The sequence below is a fragment of the Chiloscyllium plagiosum genome, chromosome 11 (assembly GCF_004010195.1).
Source record: "Chiloscyllium plagiosum isolate BGI_BamShark_2017 chromosome 11, ASM401019v2, whole genome shotgun sequence".
In the NCBI taxonomy this organism is placed as follows: domain Eukaryota; kingdom Metazoa; phylum Chordata; class Chondrichthyes; order Orectolobiformes; family Hemiscylliidae; genus Chiloscyllium; species Chiloscyllium plagiosum.
The window spans coordinates 85,458,128-85,481,630 of record NC_057720.1 but is presented as its reverse complement, the minus strand read 5'-3'; the positions used below and the strand labels follow the sequence as shown (position 1 = coordinate 85,481,630).

Below are 23,503 nucleotides of genomic sequence, written 5' to 3'. Positions count from 1 at the left end.
TCCATTTTCAAGGAGCTATGAACCTGCACTCCAAGGTCTCTTTGTTCAGCAACACTCCCTAGGACCTTACCATTAAGTATATAAGTCCTGCTAAGATTTGCTTTCTCAAAATGCAGCACCTCGCATTTATCTGAATTACACTCCATCTGCCACTTCTCTGCCCATTGGCCCATCTGATCAAGATCCTGTTGCAATCTGAGGTAACCCTCTTCGCTGACGACCACACCTCCAATTTTAATGTCATCTACAAACTTATTAACTGCACCTCTTATGCTCGCATCCAAATCATTTATGTAAATGACTAAAAGTTGAGGGCCCAGCACCGATCCTTTGTGGCACTCCACTGGTCACAGGCCTCCAGTCTGAAAAACAACCCTCCACCACCACCCTCTGTCTTCTACCTTTGAGCCAGTTCTGTATCCAAATGACTAGTTCTCCCTATATTCCATGAGATCTAACCCTGATAATCAGTCTCCCAGTGGGAACCTTGTCGAACACCTTACTGAAGTCCATATAGATCACATCTACTGCTCTGCCCTCATCAATCTTCTTTGTTACTTCTTCAAAAAACTCAATCAAGTTTGTGAGACATGATTTCCCACGCACAAAGCCATGCAGACTATCCCTAATCAGTCCTTGCCTTTCCAAATACATGTACATTCTGTCCCTCAGGATTCCCTCCAACAACTTGCCCACCACCGACGTCAGGCTCACTGGTCTATAGTTCCCTGGCTTGTCCTTACCGCCCTTCTTAAACAGTGGCACCATTTTTGCCATGTGTATTTGCACTTGCAGTTAGATGAGGATCCCCAGAAGTATGCCACAATTAATATGCGTATGGGTTTGCACCAATGAACAAGAATGCCATTTTGGGTTTTGTCAGCCTGTGCAATTTTTCAACAGGCAATACAGAACATTTTACAAGTCTACTCCAGATTGTCATTTATGTAGATGAAGTGCTAATAACAGGGAAGACCAATAAGGAGCACGTGGAAAACTTGGACATAGTTGTTTTTCTCAGGTTGTCATACGCCTCAGAAAGGAAAAATGTATGTTCCAGCCACCCCAAGTGACTTATTTGAGTTTCAGAGTCGACCAAGACTGGGTTACACCCATTGGAAGATGAAGTGAGGGTGACCAAAGGTGCACGGCTCCCACATCTATACCAGAGCTTAGGTCTTTCCTTGGGCTGGTGAATTATATATAACCTGGCCTCCATCCTGGCACCTTTGCATCAATCCTTAAAAAAAAGTCAGCCTTGGATATGATTGCGTAGCCAAGCCACAGCTTTAAGAGAAGTGAACAAATAGTTATCATCCTCTAAGGTGGCGGCAAACTATGGTCCCACGTGAGATCTGGTACTGACGTGCGATGGCTCCCCGTACAGGATCAGGGTAGTATTTGCTCATCGGTGGTCCAATTGTGTATGTATCCTTGTCTTTGCCTAATGCCCAAATAGAGAAGGAAGGTTTGATGGTCATATTTAGAGTCAGGACGTTCCACTATTAGCTTTATGGATGTATATTTGTAATAATAGCGAACCATAAACCCCTGCTAGGTTTACTTAAAAAGGACAAGGGAGTACTATCCATAGCTGCAGGCTGAATTTCGCAGTGGGCTCAATACTAAGTGGAACTTCATCAGTGAGGCCAAGTAGCAAATGCGGATGCATTAAGCTGTCTTCCACTGGCAGATACATGACTGGTGGTATCACCACTGGAAGATTTCATAATAGTTTTAAATTTTCTAGGTACATTTCTAGTCAGAGATGACAATATCAAACTTTGGACACATCAAGATCCAATCCTGGCAAAACTGAAAGAGCTGGTGGTGATGGGAGAAACCAAAGTGCTGCTACAACCAGAACTGAAACCTTTCTGGACCTGGGGAGACCAGGTCACAGTAGGAGACGGCATATTATTATAAATATTATTATTACTATCATGCCAGATCCTTAGCTGAACTCCACCAAGGTCTTCCAGGAGTTTCCAAGATGAAGATGTTAGCGAGAAGTTACAACTAGAAGCCAGGATCAGATGCCGACATAGCCACATTGGTGGGGCAGTGCCCAGAGTGTTAACAAGAACACAAATTACCGCCAGTAGCTCCCTCACATTTGTGGGAATGGCCAGATAAACCCTGAACTCAATTACACCATGACTGACTATGCAGGTCCTTTCATGGGCTCAATGTTCTTAGTCACTGCATCTTTCACAAAACACGGACACCCGGAATTGTTGGTCTCAGCTAACAGGTCATTGTTTACCATCGGGGAATTTGAGTATTTCCTAAAGTTAAATGGCATTCAACAAATAAGGACAGCTCCACATCATCCATCATCCAATGGTCTGGCAGAAAGTGTAGTCAAAACTTAAAGGCAGGCAGAGAGAAACAGCCTCCAGCTTCAATAGATGCCAAACTGTCCCGGTTCTTATTTGATTATAGGACCACTCTTCATGGAACTACAGGGATATCTCCAGCAGAGATGCTAATGCAGAGAAGACTCCACACCAGATTAAATTGGATCTTTCTGATCTTGAGGGGTTTGGGTGGGGGAAGAGGAGAATGAAATGGCTTCCGGAACACCAAGGCTGGACATATGACTCCTCTAAGTGACAGAGACAGTTTACTTCAGGGGTGATGTTTGGTGTAGGAACTACAGGAATGGCCTTGCATGGATAAGAGGCATTGTCAATGTGAGGTCAGGTTCAGTGATGTACAAAGTTCAGGTATGCGCCGGTCCTGAACAAGCACATATGAAAGCTGCATTCTTGCAAAGGGGAATGGAAGCAATACGTGCCCAGCTCTTCTGAACAGCCGGAAATGCTGACAGAATCCAGGCGTTCTCCCTATCCTTCAAGCATGGAAGAGACCTTGGAATCTGAGATGGACATCTGACAACACATGTTGCCACCTCAATGCCTTTGCTGCCTGAAGAGGAGAATGAATTTCTTTCAACATGAGAGCTACTGTGCGTCACATGCCACCCATAACCAAGGCACAGTCAGAGGAACCAGATCCAGTGCTAAAACACCCCAGGAAAGGCTACAAGAAAGAAAAGGCTGACGTTCCCAGACTCGTGGCTGGTGGGATGTAGTGATTGTAATGAGGTGAGCCAGTTGGATCTCATAGAGAATGTACTCCTTGATTGTGGCTGTTAATCTGGTCCAATCAGGAAGTCTTGACTGACAGATAAACACAGAGTGTCAGGTCCAGACAGCGGGCCGTGGTGGGGGTCGTTAGGGCCGACTGCCTGCCCCTCTTCCGCGGCTACGTTAGGGCCTGGGTGTCCTTGGAGAAGGAGCACGCGGTGTCCACCAACACCCTGGAGTTGTTCAGGGAGAGATGGGTGCCGCAGGGAGTGGAGTGCATCATTTCTCCCTCCAATTCTATTTTGATTTAGTCCCTACCCTCCCCTTCACTGTTTTGATCACACAGCACTGCCCTTTGATGTGAAGGGCAGTGTTTGTCACTGGACACCCGGGTGTTTTCCTATCTTCCTGGTGGTGGAAATTGAATAAAGATTCGTGCACTTTGTGTCTAAAAAAAAACAGAGTGTCAGGTCCAGACAGCGGGCCGTGGTGGGTGTCGTTAGGGCCGACTGCCTGCCCCTCTTCCACAGTTACGTTAGAGCCTGGATGTCTCTGGAGAAGGAGCATGCGGTGTTCACCAACACTCTGGAATTGTTCAGGGAGAGGTGGGCACCGCAGGGAGTGGAGTGCATTATTTCCCCTTCCAACGCTATTTTGATTTAATTCTTGCCCTCCCCTTCACTGTTTGATCATGCAGCATTGGCCTTTGACGTGAAGGGCACTGTTTGTCACTGGCCACTCGGGTGTTTCCTTTTTTCCTGGTGGTGGAAATTTAAATAAAGATTTGTGCACCTTGTGTCTTTCACTGTGTCTCACACCTGTACACACACAACACGGGTGCTGGGTAAAAATAAGCACTAAAAAAAAAGAGTGTCAGAGGTTCAGTTCACTCTGAGAGCTAGCTCTAAGCGAGCTGGCTCAGTGTCAACGACTTTTCTTTGTAAAGAGAGGGTGACTTGGTGATGGGATGATGGCCTCTATGGAATTATTTCATTTCCATCAAGATTAACTCACCAAGTTTACTGCTTCCATCCTGCTGATAGTCGGGGAACTGTCCTTCAGATGGAACACTGACCGTGCGTCGTAGCATTCGACCTTTTGAGGACTCCATTTGCTGGTCTTGCAACATGTCAACATTCACCTGTGTGAAAATGAGAATTGGTCAACTCCAGAGACATCAAGAAAATACTTACATCAAATCTTACAGTTAGTAAGTTTGCAGATGACACCAAAATTGGAGGTGTAGTGGACAGCAAAGAGGGTTACCTCAGATTATAACAGGATCTGGACCAGATGGGCCAATGGGCTGAGAAGTGGCAGATGGAGTGTAATTCAGATAAATGCGAGGTGCTGCATTTTGGGAAAGCAAATCTTAGCAGGACTTATACACTTAATGCTAAGGTCCTAGGGAGTGTTGCTGAACAAAGAGACCTTGGAGTGCAGGTTCATAGCTCCTTGAAAGTGGGTCACAGGTAGATAGGATAGTGAAGAAGGCGTTTGGTATGCTTTCCTTTATCGGTTAGAGTATTGAGTACAGGAGTTGGGAGGTCATGTTGCGGCTGTACAGGACATTGGTTAGGCCACTGTTGGAATATTGCATGCAATTCTGGTCTCCTTCCTATTGGAAAGATGTTGTGAAACTTGAAAGGGTTCAGAAAAGATTTACAAGGACGTTGCCAGGGTTAGAGGATTTGAGCTACAGAGAGAGGCTGAACAGGCTGGGGCTGTTTTCTCTGGAGCGTCGGAAGCTGAGGGATCACCTTATAGAGGTTTACAAAATTATGAGGGGCATGGATAAGATAAATAGACCAAGTCTTTTCCCTGGGGCGGGGGAGTCCAGAACTAGACGGCATAGGTTTAGGGTGAGAGGGGAAAGATATAAAAGAGACCTAAGCAGTAACTTTTTCACTCAGAGGATGGTACATGTATGGAATGAGCTGCCAGAGGATGTGGTGGAGGCTGGTACAACTGCAACATTTAAGCGGCATTTGGATGGGTATATGAATAGGAAGGGTTTGGAGGGAAATGGGCCAGGTGCTGGCAGGTGGGACTAGATTGAGTTGGGATATCTGGTCGGCATGGACAGGTTGGACTGAAGGGTCTGTTTCCATGCTGTACATCTCTATGACTCTATGACTCTACGATTATTGGAAATTTGAGGCACTTTTTATTGAACGGAAATAGCTAAACTGAAGATAGGAGGAAGAGTTTCAAACACTACACCTCAATTTGCAATATTTCTCGAGAATTGATTTACAACACCAATAGGCCTAGCACGTGAACATGACAATAATAAGCAGATGTCAGTCATTTAGCCCCTTGAGCCTGCTTCTTCATTGAGTAAGATCATGGTTCACTTGATTACAATCATAAAAACATATTCTCACTGATACCTGTCACCCTCTGGCTTAATAAGAATCTATTTACCTCTGCCCTAAAAATACACAAGAACTGGTTTCTGCCAAATATTTTCAAACAGTATTTTGAAGGCTCACATCCCTCTGACTTTCTTTCTGTCTCATCCCTGTTTTAAATTGACTATCTCCGCTTCTTGATTCTCCTGGACATGTGAACATCTTCTCCACATCTATCCTGTCAAGACCCATCAGAATCTTATGCTTCAGTCAAATCATATCCGACACTTCTAAACCCCATTAGGAACAATCCTAACCTGTCATATAATGTATTCCAACCCTTCAAGGTGTTATTTTGGTAAGTTTTCTTTGATCTGACGCTAATGCATTTACATCCTTCCTTAAATAATAGTCGTAGAGATGTACAGCATAGAAACAGACCCTTCGGTCCAACCTGTCCATGCCGACCAGATATCCCAACCCAGTCTAGTCCCACCTGCCCGCACCTGGCCCATATCCCTCCAAACCCTTCCTATTCATATACCCATCCAAATGCCTCTTAAATGTTGCAATTGTACCAGCCTCCACCACATCCTCTGGCAGCTCATTCCATACACGTACCACCCTCCGCATGAAAAAGTTGCTCCTGAGGTCTCTTTTATATCTTTCCCCTCTCACCCTAAACCTATGCCCTCTAGTTCTGGACTCCCCCACTCCAGGGACTCCCCCAATACTGAGCAAATCTTCAAATATTGTCTGATTAATGCTCTGTGTAACTCAAAGAAGCATATTTCAGGTAGAGACAGCAGAGATCGAGTGAATTCTTAAAAGAGTATAAAAGCAGTAGGAGTATACTAAAGAGGGAAGTCCGAGGACTAAAAGGGAACATGATATGGCTTTGGCAAATAGGGTTAAAGAGAATCCAAAGGGATTTTATAAATACACTAAGGACAAAAGGGTAACTAGGGAGAGAATAGGACCTGTCAAAGATCAGTAAGGCAGCCTATGTGTGGAATTGCAGGAAGTGGGGAAGATACTAAATAAGTACTTTGCATCAATGTTTACTGTGAAGGCGGCCATGGAAGATATAGCATGTGGGGAAATAGATGGCGACATCTTGGAAAATCGTCCATATTAGGGAGAAGGTGGAGCTGGATGTCTTAAAATGCAAAAAAGTGTGGATAAATCCCCAAGACCTGACCTGGCGGCACGGTGGCTCAGTGGTTATCACTGCTGCCTCACAGCGCCAGGGATCCAGGCTTGATTCCAGCTTCGGGCGACTGTCTGTGTGGAGTTTGCACATTCTTCCCATGTATTCCCGGATTTCCTCCGGGTGCTTTGGTTTCCTCCCACAATCCAAAGATGTGCAGGTTAGGTGAATTGGCCATGCTAAATTGCCCACACTGTTCAGGGATGTGCAGGTTAGGTGAATTAGTCAGGGGTAAATGTAGAGTAATGGGGAATGCATTTGGGTGGGATACTCTTCAGATGATCAATGTGGACTTGTTGGGCCAAAGGGCTTGTTTCCACACTGTAAGGATTCTAATTCTAATTCTAAAAAAAAGGATACCCTAGAACTCTGTGGGAAATTAGTGAAGTGATAGCTGGGCTCCTTCCTGAAATATTTGGATCATCGATAGTCACAGGTGAGGTGCCGGAAGACTGGAGGTTGGCTAATGTGATGTCACTATTTAAGAAAGGTGGTAAAGAAAAGCCAGGGAACTCCAGACCGATGAATCTGGCGTCCGTGGTGGGGACATTAGATTAGATTACTTACAGTGTGGAAACAGGCTCTTCAGTCCATACCGACCCGCCGAAGCACAACCCACCCAGACCCATTCCCCTACATTTACCCCTGCACCTAACACTACGGGCAATTTAGTATGGCCAATTCACCTGACCTGCACATTTATGGACTGTGGGAGGAAACCGGAGCACCCGGAGGAAACCCACGCAGACATGGGGAGAATATGCAAACTCCATACAGTCAGTCACCTGAGGTGGGAACTGAACCCAGGTCTCTGGCGCTGTGAGGCAGCAGTGCTAAACACTGTGCCACCGTGCCGCCCACATTGTTGGAGAGAATCCTCAGGGACAGGGTTTACATGTATTTGGAAAGGCAAGGTCTGATAAGGGAGAGTCAACATGGCTTTGTGTTTGGGAAATTATGTTTCACTAATAGGCTGAATAGGCTGGGACTGTTTTCACTGGAGCATTGGAGGCTGAGGGATAACCTTATACAGGTTTATAAAATCATGAGAGGTGTGGATAGGTTAAACAGATGTCGTCTTCACTGGGGTTGGTGGGAGTCCTAAATTAGAGGGCATAGGTTGAAGGTGAGGGGGGGGTAAGATTTAAAAGGGACCACCTTTTCATGCAGGGGGTGGTGCGTGTATGGAATGAGTTGCCACACGGAGCGGAGGAGGCTGGTACATTCCAACATTTAAAAGGAGCTGGATGGGTTTATGAAAAGCAAACGTTTATCAGGATTTGGGCCAAGTGCTGGAAAATGGGACTAGATTAATTTAGGATATCTGGTCAGAATAGACAAGTTGGATCGAAGAGTCTGTTTCTGTGCTGTAAATCTCTATGACTCTCTGATCCTGACGATGTGAAAGTGGGCCATTCAGCCCATTGATTTCTTAATGACCCTCCAAACAACATCCTACTCAGGCTCACTCCCCCCCCATCCTATGCCAGTAACCCTGCATTTCCCAGGCTAACCCACCTAGCCTGCACATCCCTGGACCCTAGGAGCAATTTAGCATGGCCAATTCACCTTATCTGCACATCTATGGACTGTGGGAAGGAACTGGAGCACCCGGAAGAAACCATGCAAATACAGGTAGGATGTGCAGACTTCACACAGACAGTCACCTGAGGGTAGAATTGAACCTAGGTCCTTGGTGCAGTCAGGCAGCAATGCTAACCACTGAGTCATCCTTGTGAGATCCACTATAGTTCTCAGAAACGGTTCTGAATACATTCTATGAATTCTTCCATTTACTATTTGGTGGTCTATTGACTACTGCCAACATTGTCCCCTTGTTATTTCTCAGATTAACCTATACATCATCTGAACCAAAATCATTTTGTGCTATTCCACTTATTCCATCCTGTAGTAACAAGGCAACCTCACTATCCTTTTGTAATGCATGTCCTTTTGAAAAGTCATGCATCCCTGAATATTTGGTTCCCAACTTTGATCTCTTTGTGGTGGATTTACATTCATACCTATTAATCTCTATTTGTGCCGTAACTTCATTTATTTTGCTCCACATACTATATGGAAATAATTAGATATTAGTACTACCTTTTTGCCATATTTCCCCGCCTTTGACCCTATTTCCAGCTTTTGTTTTACATTTGTGGGGTCTGTACTTTCCTGTCCCATTCTCGGCATCATTTCCAAAACAGTAATCCTGCTATCTTTTTGCTTTAAAAGCCTATAACATCTCATCTCCAAAACACTCCCCATACTTAGTTAGTTTAAAGTTGTCTCGACAGGCCTCAGTATTGACTCACCAGGACACTACTCCCATTAAGGTTCAAGTGAAACAAAAACTGAAATTGATGGAAAAGCTCAGCAGGTCTGGCAGTATCTGTGGAGAGGTCTGCCAGACATGCTAAGCTTTTCCAGCAATTTCTGTTTTTGCTTCTAATTTCCAGCATTCACAGTTTTCAGTTTTTAAGGTTAAAGCCTGTGTCACTGGTATAGTTTCCTTCTCCCCAAGCAGAAATGCCATTGCCCACGAACTGAAACCCATTCCTCCCACATTAATCTTTGAGTCATACATTTAATTCTTTGACTTAGTTTATCCTATGCTGGTATCTCTGTGGCTCAGGTGGTAATCTTGTGATTATTACCATGGAGGTTCTGCTTTCTAATTTAGAGTAGAGTAGCTTTTTGTTTGCTATTTTTATCGTATACAACTGATATAATAAAAACAAGACAGCGTTCCTCAAGTACCAAGGGTGCTACGTTGACAGCACAAACTACACAATCGTACATGGCATAAAGTGCTTAAGTAGTGCAAAACACGCAAGTTACTGTTCAAATTCTTCCAACAGAACCTCCTTTCTAGTCCTATCAACAATGACAATGGCAACTGGATCCCTCCCATCCGACTCCAGGTTCCTCTCCAGCCTTGAGGAGATGTCTATTGCCCTGTAACGAAGCAGGTTCATACCTCCAGAGAACACTACTTAATGACACTGCCTGATACCACAACTACAAAGCTATTGTTTGCCTCACTTGCATCGCTCCCAATGTAACAGTGTCAGGGTCAGTTGGCAAATTTTCATTGCAGTCCCCACACTTGTCTTCATGGCTTGCAAAAACCTTCTAAGGACCTGGTAAAAACAGTGGAGAAGAGCTTTTCCTCAGGACAGCATTACTTCTTTTGCAGTTTACTTTTCAGCAGTGTCATCTAGTTATCAAGCATTCCACCAATGGGTACAGCCTTTCTCGATCTGTTCTGTCAAGATCCTTCATGATTTCAAGTGCCTCCATTAAAGCTTCTCTGAACCATATTTTCCCTATGGAGTTCAACCCCAGCTTCCCTAATCTATTCACATAACTGGTATCCTGCACTCCTGGAATAATGGTCCTGAATCTTCCCTTGCAGCTTTGGAAAACCTCTACAAACTTCTTTTTGAGTGTGGTGTCCAGAATTGGCCACATGAGTGCAGCTGAGATCAAGCTAGGATTTTATAAACGTTCATTAATTCTTCCTTGCTTTTGCACAAAATATCTCTCTCTAATCAAGGCCAGGATCCCCTATGTCTTTCTAACAATTTTCTCAACATGCTCTGCCACCATCAATTTCTCCCTCTGTTTCAGAGCATTGTTTAGCATTGTATCCTCTGTTTTATATTTCCTCCTTACTGTGAAAACAACCACAACATCTTACATCACACAGCTCTGCATTCAATTTTATTATCTATATTTCCATTCATTGCTCCAGCCTACATCCTTTTCACTGTCACTACCCTGCTCAGTTTCTGAATACTCCCAAGTTTTATGTTATTTGCAAATTTTAAAACTATGCTATATTTATTGTAATATTGTGTACTTCAATCTTACCAACATCTTCCAATGTGGTATCTTAATAAATTTTGAAAATCCATATTGTATCTTTATTAACATATACAAAATAGAAATATAAACCACTACATTTTTGATCAATTGACACAAAGCACTCCATTAACTTGTCAGGTATGAGATGCCTTTTATATATTTCTCTGAGTGGCTGAACTCATTTAACCCGTCTGCTGATGTGAACATTAATTTTAGCAATTTTGAAGCTCACTCATTATCTATGTTAGGATGACTCATCTCTGGTGGCCAGATTTACAGCACTCTCATTTCTCTGGGAGACATTAAACTTGAAACGTCTTCAGTCTATTGAGACAAGCTGTGGAAAGAAGAATGTTTAAAAAACTGAACAGAATTCCTGCTATATCTTTTTTGATCTGCTTCAATTATTTATGGGATGTGGGCATTGCTAGCAAGGCCAGAATTTGCCTTGAACTCAGCAATTTCAGGGTGCAGTTAGGAGTCAATCATATTGTTGTGGTTCTGGAGTCACATGCAGGCCAGACCAGGTAGAACAACAGATTTAAATTAGAGTGGCAAGAGGATGGAAACCTAAGCAGGATGACAGAGGAGGAAGAAACATGCACAGAAACAAAAGACAGAAAGGTAAGCAACAAAAATGGAAAGCAGTAAAAGCATGGGAGAAAAACAAATGGGGCCACAGTGCAAAATAAAGCTAAGATGACTAATATGGTTAAAAAGGACATGTCTAAAAGGTTTCGTATCTTAATGAATGGATCATTCACAAGATAGGTTTAAGTGGTTATGATATGATTGAGATTATAGAGACACAGCTGCAGGATGACCAAGGATTGAAAATTAAGTTCCATGGGTATTCAGTATTTAGGAGGGACAGACAAAAAGAAAAAGGACGCTGGGTAGCATTGTTAGTAAATTCAATAGTGAGGAAGAAATTGGCTCAAAAACTCATCATGTAGAATCTATGTGGGTGGAGATAAGATACATCAAGAGGCAGAAAACATTGTTGGGATTGTTTATAGGTCCCTAAAGACTAGTGAAGATACAGGGGAAGATATTAAACAAAAAAATCAGGGACACATGTAATAAGGGTACAACTGTAATCATGAGCGATTTTAATTTATATGTAGATTGAACAACCCAAACTAACAATGATATTGTAGAGGAGGATTTCCTGGGGTGTACACATGATTTTTTTTACACCAACCTCAGAACAGGCTATTCTCGACTCGATAGAATGCAATGAGAAAGGTTTAATTAACAATTTTATTGTGCCAGGTTCATTGGGAGCAGCGACCATAATATGATTGAATTCTTCAAAAAGTTAGTGTGAAGTCGTCTGATGAAAAATTCGGGTCTTAAACCTCCCACAAAGGTATGAAGCTCAAAGTGGCAAAGATAAATTGGGGAAACTTATGAAAATGGATGATGATAAATAGGCAAAGGCTAATGTTCAAAGAACATATGCATGAATTACAACAATTACTGATTCATGTCTGGCACAAAAAAAAGGAAGGGTTGCTCAACCATAGCTTATAAAAGAAATATGGAACAGTTTAGATCTAGGGAAGAGACATAAAATGCCAGAACAGGCAGCAAGTCTGAGGTTTCACAGTATTTTAGAATTCAGCAAAATAGACTGAAAAGTTTGATCAACAGGAGGAAACACAGCAGAACAATAAAATTGCAAGCAAGTGGACCTGGAAATATTGGATGAAACAGTAGTCACCTTCCAAAATTCTTTCAACTCTGGAGATGTTCCTACAGATTGGAGGTAGCAAATGTAACTCTGCTATTTAAAAAGGGAGGTAGAGAAAACACTGAATTACAGACCAGTTAGCCTAACATCAGTAGTGAGGTAAATGCGAGAGTCTATTTCAAAACGTGTGATTAAAGAACGTTTGGAAAACATTAGTGGAATTGGACAAAGGCAGCATGGTCAATGAAAGATACATCATGCTAACAAATCTACTGGGCTTTTTTGAGGATGTAAGTAGTAGAGTATACCCCATATACATTTTATCATTAATTGAATGGTTCCTTTCTTTAAGCAACCCAAATAATTATTTGTCTGAATCATACAACTTAGCACGCACTGCATTAGACATTAACCAACTAAAAAAATGTACATGACTTTAAATTGTTCTTGTGAGAGATGAGCGACGGTGCAGAGGGTGGTGCGTGTATGGAGTGAACGGCCAGAGGAAACGGTGGTTGCTGGTCCAATCACAACATTTAAGTAGCATCTGGATGAGTACATGAATAGGAAGGGTTGAGAGGGATATGGGCCAAATGTTGGCAAATGGGATTAGATATATTTAGGATTTCTGGTTGGCGTGGAAGTTAGAGTGAAGGGTCTGTTTCTAGCTGTATATGTCTATGACTCTATGTTGTACGTGTCCCTAACTGATTCTATTTCAATACTGATATTTGTCTCAGATGCATACGATCAGATGTCAAATTAGAGTCCTCTGTGTTTGTACAGTGAATTAATTTGCTGTCATTTTAACAGGCTGCATTATCAATAAATTCTGCAATTATTTACAATATATATTAATGACTTAGATGAGGAAAGTGAATGTACTAGAACTAAGTTTGCAGATGACACAAAAAGAAAAGATGGGAAAGCATATGGTGTATCTACACAGGGATAGAGACAGTTAAGCGAGTGAGCAAAAACTTGGCAGACAGAACACAATGTGATAAAATGTGAGTTCATGTTATGCACTTTGGCAGGAAGAGTTAGAGGACCTGAATATCATTTAAATAGTGAAAGACTGCAGAAAGCTACAGTATCGAGGGATCTGGCAGTCCTTCTGCATAAATCAAAGAACGGTGCACCCAAGTTCAGTGGAAAATAGGGAAAGTAAATAGAAATTTGCCCTTTACTTCAAAGGGAATAGAGTACGAAAATAGTTGGGTCAGGCAAAAACTAGACCACAGTTGGAATACTATGAACAGTTTTTGTCCCCTCACCTAAGGAATGATGTACTGGAGGCAGCCTTGAGAAAGTTCACTAGGTTGATCGCAGATATGGTGGGACTGCTTTAAGGAGAGGTGGAGCAAGTTGGGCTTCTATTCATTCGAGTTTAGAAAAATGAGAGGTGACCTTACTGAAGTATACAAGATTCTTAACGGACTTGGCAATGTCCATGGTGAGGGATTGTTTCCCTGGTGAAAAAGTCTCGGACCAGAGGGCACAATCTAAAAATAAAAATGACAGATTGCCCATTTATGACAAAGATTGAGTAAAATTTCTTCTTGGAGGGTGGTGAATTTGTGGAATTCTTTTGCAGCAGAGAGCTGTCAAGGCTGGGTCATTACACATATTCAAGGCTCTGGGAGACTGAGTTTTTTTAAAATTGGTAAGTGAACCAGAATTCTGGGGAAAAGGCAGGGAAGTGGATTTGAGAATTAAAAGATCCACCATGATCTATTTGAATGGTGGAGCAGATGATGGGATTAATGTTCTATTTCTGCTTTTGCATCTTATAATCAATAAATGCTGATGAAACCAGTGACTTTGACATCCCATGAACAAAGATATTTCAAAAATTTTCTTCTGTTGTTATAAGATTTCTTCCTACCTTTCTAGCATCCTCCAGCCGTTTGAGCCAGTAATACTGCACTCTGGCCACCTTTTGACCTCTTCTCTGCATCTTCCTACCTTCTCCACTCAGCAGAGCCTTTAGACATCTCCTCCGCACTGGACAGTCTTTCCCAGATTGTTCTAACCTTTCACTCTGCTACCCTTCTAGCCTTCTTCAGAAACCTCCCTCTTTGACCATGTGTTCAGTCAGTTCTCCTAATGTTACTTCCAGCACTGTGTGGATTTCAGTGTCACTGTGTTAAAATTGCTGGATGTGTGCAATTTATTGTCTTCAGTCTTTTACTGGCGGGAATGAACAAAGTGTGAGAAGTTTGAAAAGGGAGTATAAATTGGTGTGTTCAAAATGTCGCCAAGCTTGTCTTCTTTTAAATAGCTGTTAGCTTCTGGAAGAAAAGGAAGATCTCCACAGTTGAGATCCAGCATGGGGATGAAAAGAATTGTAACTGAGATGTTGGCATTAAAGTTTGAAGGTGGCACACAAGAAATGCAGTTGTAAGAGGGGCATTGCATACGGTGATTGGATATAAGCAGAATGCAATGTTTTAAAGAAACAATGAGAGCACAGACTATCAATTTACAGATAAGTGCTTAGCATACAGAGATGAGAAGAGTTGCCCAAATGAATACAAGCTGTTCAACGATCAGGTTTGATCTTGTTGGGCTTGTGTTGAAAAGTAGCTCGACATCCGCAAGTGACAAGAAAGAATGAAACATACTTGAGATTCAACGTGGAACTGGTTAAAGAATGGCTGACAAATGTGATACTGAGCAGAGAGAGAGCGCGAGAGCGAAAGGAGAGCGCGCGAGAGAGACAAAGAGAAAGAGAGAGAGAAAACTAGTTTACAACACAAGATTCCTTTATCTTTTGTTTTATATTCATGAGGTGGAAAAGTTGTCCTGTAGAGAGAAGTTGAACAGGTTGGGCTTATGCTCATTCGAGTTCAGAAGAATGTTAGGTGCTTGTCTGGAAGCATACATGGTTCTGAGCGGATGTGACAAGGTAGTTGCTAAAAACATCTCTTCCTCCCCCCACAAACCCATGGGCCAATTAGTACTAACAGAAACCATTTTAAAATAAGAAGTGTCTATTTTAGGAGTAAGATTAGGAGGAATTTCTTTCATGGAGCCCATTTCATCAAAGTAGAGAATTCCTGAGTGGGCTTTTCGATGCATGCGAGGTTGAATTAGACGGATTTCTGATCTACAAGAGTCAGGCATTATGGAAAAAAATCTAGTTGAGGCCACGATCAGATCAGCTATGGATCATATCGAACAGCAGAGCAGGATCGAGGGGCTGGATGGTCTAATCTTGCCAGTTGTTATAAATGAGAGACAGTGCTAACATACTATTTGATGCCACAGACCTCTCCTCCATACAACATTAACTCACTGCAGATTAATGTTTCCGCTTCCTATCCAGGAACTCTAAAATTGACTAAACTTCCCCCATTGACGTCCTAACAATGAACAACATACTTGGCAGTTTTGGATCTGCATATTTTCTGGTCGCTTTGAATAATTCTTCTCCAAACACTGACTTACCAACTATTGGGAAAGAGCTAAAATCTAAACACATTTGTGACTTATTTTTAAAAAGATATCTGCAACTTTCCTTTGAAGGATCCTAAATCACGCTATCCTGTGGAGAATTTATAAAGTTATGTACTTCCATTCAAGTAACTTGATCCAATTACAACTTTGTTATAAATCTAATTCTATTTGTATGTAGTTTATTTCCTCCTATTTATGTCTTTAATGCATTCAGTTTACTCTCCCAGTGTGCCAACAAGTTCACACCTGAATCTCTGAGCTGGAAAGACCCAGAAAGTTCTGGATGTAGGTTTGCTCACTGAGCTGGAGGGTTCATTTTCAGATGTTTTGTCACCAGGCAGTAATGCAGAGACTTGAACAAACAGCTCTGCCAACCATCAAACCCAAATTTTGGGTCCACTACATGGATAACACCTTCGCCATCACTAAACGAAACAAATTAGAGGAAACTTTCAAGACTATTAATAATACCCTTACTGGCATAAAATTCACTAAAAAGGAGGAAAACAACAACAAACTGCCATTCCGAGATGTCACAGTAGAGTGAATAGCCAATGGAGAACTTCAAACCAGCACCTACAGGAAAACAACACATACGGACCAAATACTGAACTACAGAAGCAACCATCCCAGTGTTGATTGCAGTTTTGATCTTCCTACTGGCAAAAGGACATACTCGCCATAGAAGGAGTGCAGTGGAGGTTCACTAGGCTGACAGCAGGGCTGACAAGACTGTTCTATGGGGACAGACTGCTTCAACTGGGCTTGTATTCACTAGAGTTCAGAAGGAAGAGAGGGGATCTAATTGAAATGTATTAAATTCTAACAGGGCTGACAGACTGGATGAAGGAAGGATATTTTTCCCCTGGTTGGGGAGACTAGAACCAGGGCTCACAGTCTAAGTATACAGTGTATGCCATTTAGGACTGAGATGATGAAAGGTATCTTCACTCATAGGGGAATAAACAGGTAGAATTCCCTACTACAAAGGCCAACAACAGAAGATCAGGCACGATCATATTAAATGGCAATGCAGGCTCAAAGGCCGAATGTCCTTCCCTGCTTCTAGTTTCTACGTTTCTATTACCTTTCCTGGAGGTCATTACTGAACCAGATTTTTTTGATAACAATCGATGATAGTTTCCTGGTCATCACTTACACTGGTTCTCAATTCCAGTTAGTATTTATTGGTGGAAAAAGCAGCAAAATTTAACTTACTTATGTATGTCATCAGGCCTTATACACTTTTCAGTATTACATCAGGATACTTAATTAACCCAAACCTTTTCCTACATTTTAACTCTCACTGACACACAGCTGTGTGAAATTTAATGCAAAGTATTAATTTAAATTTCTTATTTATTCCTACTTAATAGGATTTATTTGGAAATGTCCCATCAGTCATCCTCCTGCCGAACCGACACTTTTACTTTTGATGTTTATGTAACATGCTTTACTATTATAACTTGTCAGTCTTTTATTGATATCTTCTCTGTCCATCTGAATATATTTTCTTCCATTTCCTAGGATGCCTCTTTTTTGCATTCTAAACTTTAGGTACTTTGCATGCCTCAAAATCTTTCAATTTTAATTTGGCTATTTCTCAAGGAATATCTGTTTTTGCTGCATCACCTTTAAATCTTATATTATACTGCACAGTGTATTCCATCATCATAACTTCTGAATGTTTCACACGACCAGTCAATTATCTTTTCTACCAATGTCAGATCTACAAAGCAGCAGATAAAAACTAATAGGCCAGAAAAGAAAACCAAAATAAACCATGGACAAGATCTCAATGGCAAATTCAGTTTGTACACTCCTGAATATTTATACTCTGGTGATCCTTAACAGACATTTAACTTTCCAGGAATTAAGCATGACTATGCAAAAGGATGTCACTAATTTTTCAAAGACTAGATTAAATTTACCAAAACAAATTTGATTTCTGTCAATTTGTTACAAAAGCTCTGTACTGCGTTCAAAGTTTTTTGTTGTTCTGATATTCGGGGTATTAATATACAGGGTATCTCAATATCTGCTGGCTGACTGATCCAAGTCTATCACTGCCTTTTATAGGTGTGCCAGATTCTGACACGTTCCATTCAAAACATACACGTTCTGTGCAAATGAAATGGAAATATTAGCTTTCTTCTGACTATGAGTCTGTCTCAACTCAGATTTTCTTGAGCCTCAAAACATAAAAATTTTCTGCTGGCACAAAATCAGAGCAACATTCTGTACATCTCTGTGACTTACTGACTCTATCATTCAGAGGTCACAGGAAGGCTGCTGAGCAAAGTGAGCAAAATGCACAGAGATACCCATCAGGCAGAAGAAACTGTGTCCTAATTTAAAGTTAGAAAACTGACAACAGTTTTGGTGGTTTTGAATTGTCAATGAATGACAACATTTGCATAATAAACTATCTACACTTGATAGCTGACATCTTTCAGCTTGACAATAAAAAACTCTATCCAAAACAAGCAAACAAAAATCTCACAATCCATGACAAACAGCTAATTGGCCATAACCAGGTTGATCATAATCTCATGAAACAATCTTTCCATCTCTGATAAACTGTAAATGTTCTCAAAGGAAATGGCCATGGTTTTGTGGTAACTTGCCCACACAAGAACAGCTCATCAGAACACTTCAGATGGAATTTCTCAAATAAATTCAGAAGGGATGAAAGATTGTTATTTTAAATTTGGTGCAGTACTCTGTTGTAACATAGATATGTTAAATTCAAGTTTTGCCTTCCTTCACATATCCAGTAAGTTCAGCATCACTGCCAATCATGTATATCTCATCCACTCCATCCTGGTTCTCCAATCAGGCACATTAAGTGAATAAGTTATATACTACATGCACACTCTGAACTGATTTTTTGATAATTTATTATGCTGTGAACAGTGGAAACTCTGCCCATTAATGCATAAATTTTGCAGACATTCTGCAGACCAACAAGAAGGATCCTATTAGTTTCCCAACTGAATGTCACAAATTGCCAAACTATCTAGCAAATGGTCAACTCCAATGCTATCACCAATTAGTGCCTGCAACCAATGATAACTAATGCATACACTTTTATCATGTGTTTAAATTCAATTTTAATCTTCTTGAGTTGGTGCGTTGATACAGCCTAAGAAGGATTTTGAGAAAGGATTTTAGACTGTATCAACACACTAACTTAAGAAGGTCAAAAATGAATTTAAACTCATGATAAAATTAGATTGGTTGATTGAGAAGTTTTATCTGAAAAAACTGGACTCTTTATTCAGCTTTGTAGCTAAATGAGTGATCTTAACTTTCTGTTCCACTTCAGTAACATAATTCAAAATGTGAATGTATGGGTGCCATTGCCAATCTATGATAATTTTATATGAGGTTGCACAGAATGGCTTTCTCCAATCATTCATTCTATCGTTCAAAAGAAAGTAGTCCCAAAGTAAGCAATTTTCAGTTATAACAATTAATTATTTTTTAAAACATCTGTTTAAAACAAACAGAAACAAAAGGAATTATGACAACAGATTCTGTTTATGTCCTTGATGTGGTAAACTCTGTACATGAGTCATTCTGAATACTCAACTCATTTAAAGGACAGAGAACTAGTGAGAAACATGACACACTGACTGGCTGCATTTCGTAACCAAGAACTAGAATCCTTACTCAATACTGCCCAGTGCATTTTCTAGTATTTGTCTCAAAGGAAAATGTTGCAAAAGTCAGAGAAAGGAGGTCAGTTAAGGCAACGATATTCTGAAGAAATTCATTATTAAAAATAGTTTGGCTATGTTCCACAACATTGTAGATTTTCTTGAATACTGTACATCAAAAGCTAGCTCTAGCAGAAATAAAGGTATTTTGCTCAGCGACTGCTTATATTGGAAACACATACGCAATAATCTGGCAAAAAATAGTTACCAGTACAGCTAAATCTTACCTCTTCTTCCTTATTCAGAAGGATCATCTGGTTGTCAGTCAGCATGCAATATTTCTGATCCCAGGTTGTTTCAGTGTATGGAGACTGACCACATGATAGTCTGTGTGTGGGGGGACCTTTCACATCTGCAAATGAAAATACATAAAACAGTTTGACTCTGAAAACTACAAAAAAGCAAGATATAATCAAGACTTTCAATACCTTTGTTACTTTAACAATTCTGTCATTCTCTCAAGCCATTCGAAATATATTTGAATCTCTATTTTCTATCTCATGCACTTCAACATCACAACCTTCAACAAGCAAAGAAGTGCAAACAACCAAGAGAGAAGACATAGTCCATTTTTACTGTTATGATGCACCTCATGAAGGTGCATAGCATGTGAAATTATACATATAAAACTTTAGACAAAGCCAGAGTGGCACAGTGACTAGCACTGCTACCTCACAGCGCCACAAACCAGGGTTCAATTTCAATCAAGAGTGACTACCTAAGCAGAGTTGCACATTCTCCCTGCGCACCTCATAGCATGTGAAATTATACATATAAAACTTTAGACAAAGCCAGAGTGGCAAAGTGGCTAGCACTGCTACCTCACAGTGCCACAAACCAGGGTTCAATTTCAGTCAAGAGTGACTACCTGAGCAGAGTTGCACATTCTCCCTGCATCTGCATGGGTTTTGACCGGGGCTCCAGTTTTCTCCTAAGATGTGAAGCGTGAAGCTAGGTGGATCGGCAATGGGAAATACAAGCTTTGGGAGGGGGGTGGGGGGAGATGAGGGCAGGTCTGGCTGGATGCTGTTCGGAGGGTGGTACAGAGTCAATGGTCCAAATGGCCTCTTGCTGCATGTAGGGATTCTATTAGGATATCAAATACCTCCACTAGTAACGACAGACAGAGGTATACTTCCTTCATGGTTTATAAGTCCATTTATCCAGGAGCAATATATTTTTAAAAATATATTGAACGAAACTTGAGACATAGATAGGATGTGCCCAAGGAATAACTGAATACTTTATGACAAAGAGGTAGATATGGATCCAGATTGTGGAATCTTATAAAAGATCCACAAACAGCAGTTGCAAACTTTAATAAAGTGGAGTTGTGTTTTATTTAAAACGCAAATGACATTTTTGTAATTTTGTGGATTTTGTCACAGCTTTCAATATGTAAGCAGGCTCTTCAGAACACCTCAGTAAGATGACCATTCTTAGCAAAAAGATTTATTTTCAGTTATGTAGTTACAAATCATTAACCAGGTAGGAAAAAGGCTCAAAGAACAACATATTTGTAATTAAGTTAAGTTAATGCAGTATGGCTCTACTGTGAGCTCTCTTCACTTGTTCAAATATGAGAGCAGAAATTATTAAAACAAGTTGCTCAATATATGTATATTTTTAAAAGTCTAAAGGTAATAAATGTTTGCTATAATGGAATGCAGCCAAATACATCAAAGAAGTTCAAATTCCAAATGAATACAAGAATTAAGGAGTTTAAGTACTCTCACAAACCACTTTATGATTTTAAAATACTTTTTTCCAATGGACATATCTCCATTTAGACCATCAATATTAGCTTATAATCCGTCATTGGTAATGTACTCATGACTCACTCCATTAGTGTTTTCAATTAACTTAATCATTGCGAAAATTAAACTGGAAGATGACGCTTTTCATCTCACACTCATCAGAACTCATATTCCAGAAATACTCTTGAACAGGGAGACACCATTTTATGTTGGATGAGACAGGGTGCTGATGAGTTGGGCCATCACTGGCACTGAGATACAGCAAGAGCAGTTAACTGACAATCTTAACTCTCAGGGCAAGCAAGTTAATTCTGCCTTGGGTTTGCAGCAGAGTTTCATTATCTTCATAACTTTTTTTTTTAAACAAAGATGCAATGTACAAACAAACACCTTTTGCTTAACTAAAACAGGGCCTGGGTAGTACGCGGTTATAAGAATGCACAAATGCATCACACTGCAAGCCCTGCTGATGATCTTAAATTTGTCTCCAGCATAACTCTTACCAAAGTCCAGATTATTAAATAAACAATTTCCAACAGCAGAATCATATCAAATAGTGGATATAACTTTCTAAGACTGGCAAGCCGGGGCTGGTGGAGCATGATCAGCATGCTGTCAGCTGCAAATGGTCAATGGGCATGCTGATTGATAGGTTCTGCCAGTCATTGGGACACTATATACATGTCATCACACCATCACAGGAACCTATATATTACATTATCCAGTTGTGTGGAAAGCATCACATCTTTCTGGCATGGATTTGCTACATAATAGCAGTGTGAGACAACTATGGTTCAAATTTTTGATACATGTTTCTCTTCTGAGGGTACCACTAAGGGTGAATGAATATTCATAATATGTAACAAGTGATGACTTGATCAGGGTATCAGTTATTAAGCAGGATAGTTTGATATACTCTACTTCAGCATCAAGCTTCTGTGGTGACCTGATGGCTATGCCTGATTCACAAGGTTGCCAATAAGATTGATCTGTAGAATTGTAGGCATTCTAGAGAAGGATCACTCAGTTGATATGGAGGGATGGTATGGGTATGGAGGGATGGTCTTTTGAGCAGAGATTGCGCAACTGTAGGAATCCAAATGTGTACATTGACTGGTGAACATAGGACTTTGGTAGACATTAGTTCAGCTGTCTCAACAGATGCATCAAGTAAAGGTAGCTCATTTGATTCTCCATTTTAACAGTAATTTTGAGTGCAGGAATGATTTTATTAAGCATTGTAAAGAAATTCTTTGATGCAGCTGTGAACTGATATATTCTAAATTTGTCATCGACATATACAATGAAAATTTGCAAGGGATAAGAGGTTAGTGGTCTTTCCATTGAAGATGTGCCTCTTGAGGTAACTAACAAAACTGCTAGCAAGACTTGAGCAGAAGGGAGATCCCATGTCAACAGCATCTATTTAGATGGACATGATGTCACTGAAATCGAAAACAAGTGCCTAAGTGGCTGAATCCAATGCTCACAGATTCAGTTACAGTTGATATCTCCAAATTGCAATTATATAGTGACATAGTCCACGTGTCAATGGGTTACAGAGTCATAGAGTCAGAGATGTACAGTATGGAAACAGACCCTTTGGTACAATCTGCCCATGCCGACCAGATATCTCAACCCAATCTAGTCCCACCTACCAACACCCGGCCCATACCCCTACATGCCCTTCCTATTCATATACCTATCCAAATGCCTCTTAAATGTTGCAATTGTACCAGCCTCTACCACATCCTCTGGCAGCTCATTCCATACACGTACCTATGCCCTCTAGTTCTGGACTCCCTAGTTCTGGACTCCCTGACCCCAGGGAAAAGACTTTGTCTATTTATCCTATCCATGCCCCTCATAATTTTGTAAACCTCTATAACGTCACCCCTCAGCCTCCGACGCTCCAGGGAAAACAGTCCCAGCCCGTTCAGCCTCTCTCTATAGCTCAAATCCTCCAACCCTGGCAACATTCTTGTAAGTCTTTTCTGAACCCTTTCAAGTTTCACAACATCTTTCCAATATGAAGGAGACCAGAATTGCACGCAATATTCCAACAGTGGCTTAATCAATGTCCTGTACAGCCACAACATGACTTCCCAGCTCCTGTACTCAATACTCTGACCAATAAAGGAAAGCATACCAAACACCTTCTTCACTATCCTATCTACCTGTGACTCCACTTTCAAGAAGCTATGAACCTGCACTCCAAGGTCTCTTTGTTCAGCAACACTCCCTAGGACCTTAGCATTAAGTGTATAAGTCCTGCTAAGATTTGCTTTCCCAAAATGCAGCACCTTGCATTTATCTGAATTAAACTCCATCTGCCACTTC

At 41.0% G+C, this 23,503-nt stretch overlaps 1 protein-coding gene across 10 annotated transcripts in view; it reads right to left on the bottom strand.

Annotated features, from left to right (window-relative positions):
• rasal2 (RAS protein activator like 2) overlaps positions 1-23,503 on the bottom strand; it is a 415,750-nt gene that overhangs the window by 207,877 nt on the left and 184,370 nt on the right. For 9 of the 10 annotated variants that reach the window (XM_043699997.1, XM_043699987.1, XM_043699988.1 and 6 more), the window contains 2 exons: positions 19,634-19,758; positions 4,107-4,233 (listed from right to left, as the gene is read on the bottom strand). The exons of the other annotated variant lie outside the window; for it this stretch is intronic. In XM_043699997.1, the coding sequence (XP_043555932.1) occupies positions 4,107-4,233; positions 19,634-19,758 (252 nt within the window). The remainder of the gene's footprint in view (positions 1-4,106; positions 4,234-19,633; positions 19,759-23,503) is intronic. 10 annotated transcript variants of the gene reach the window in all.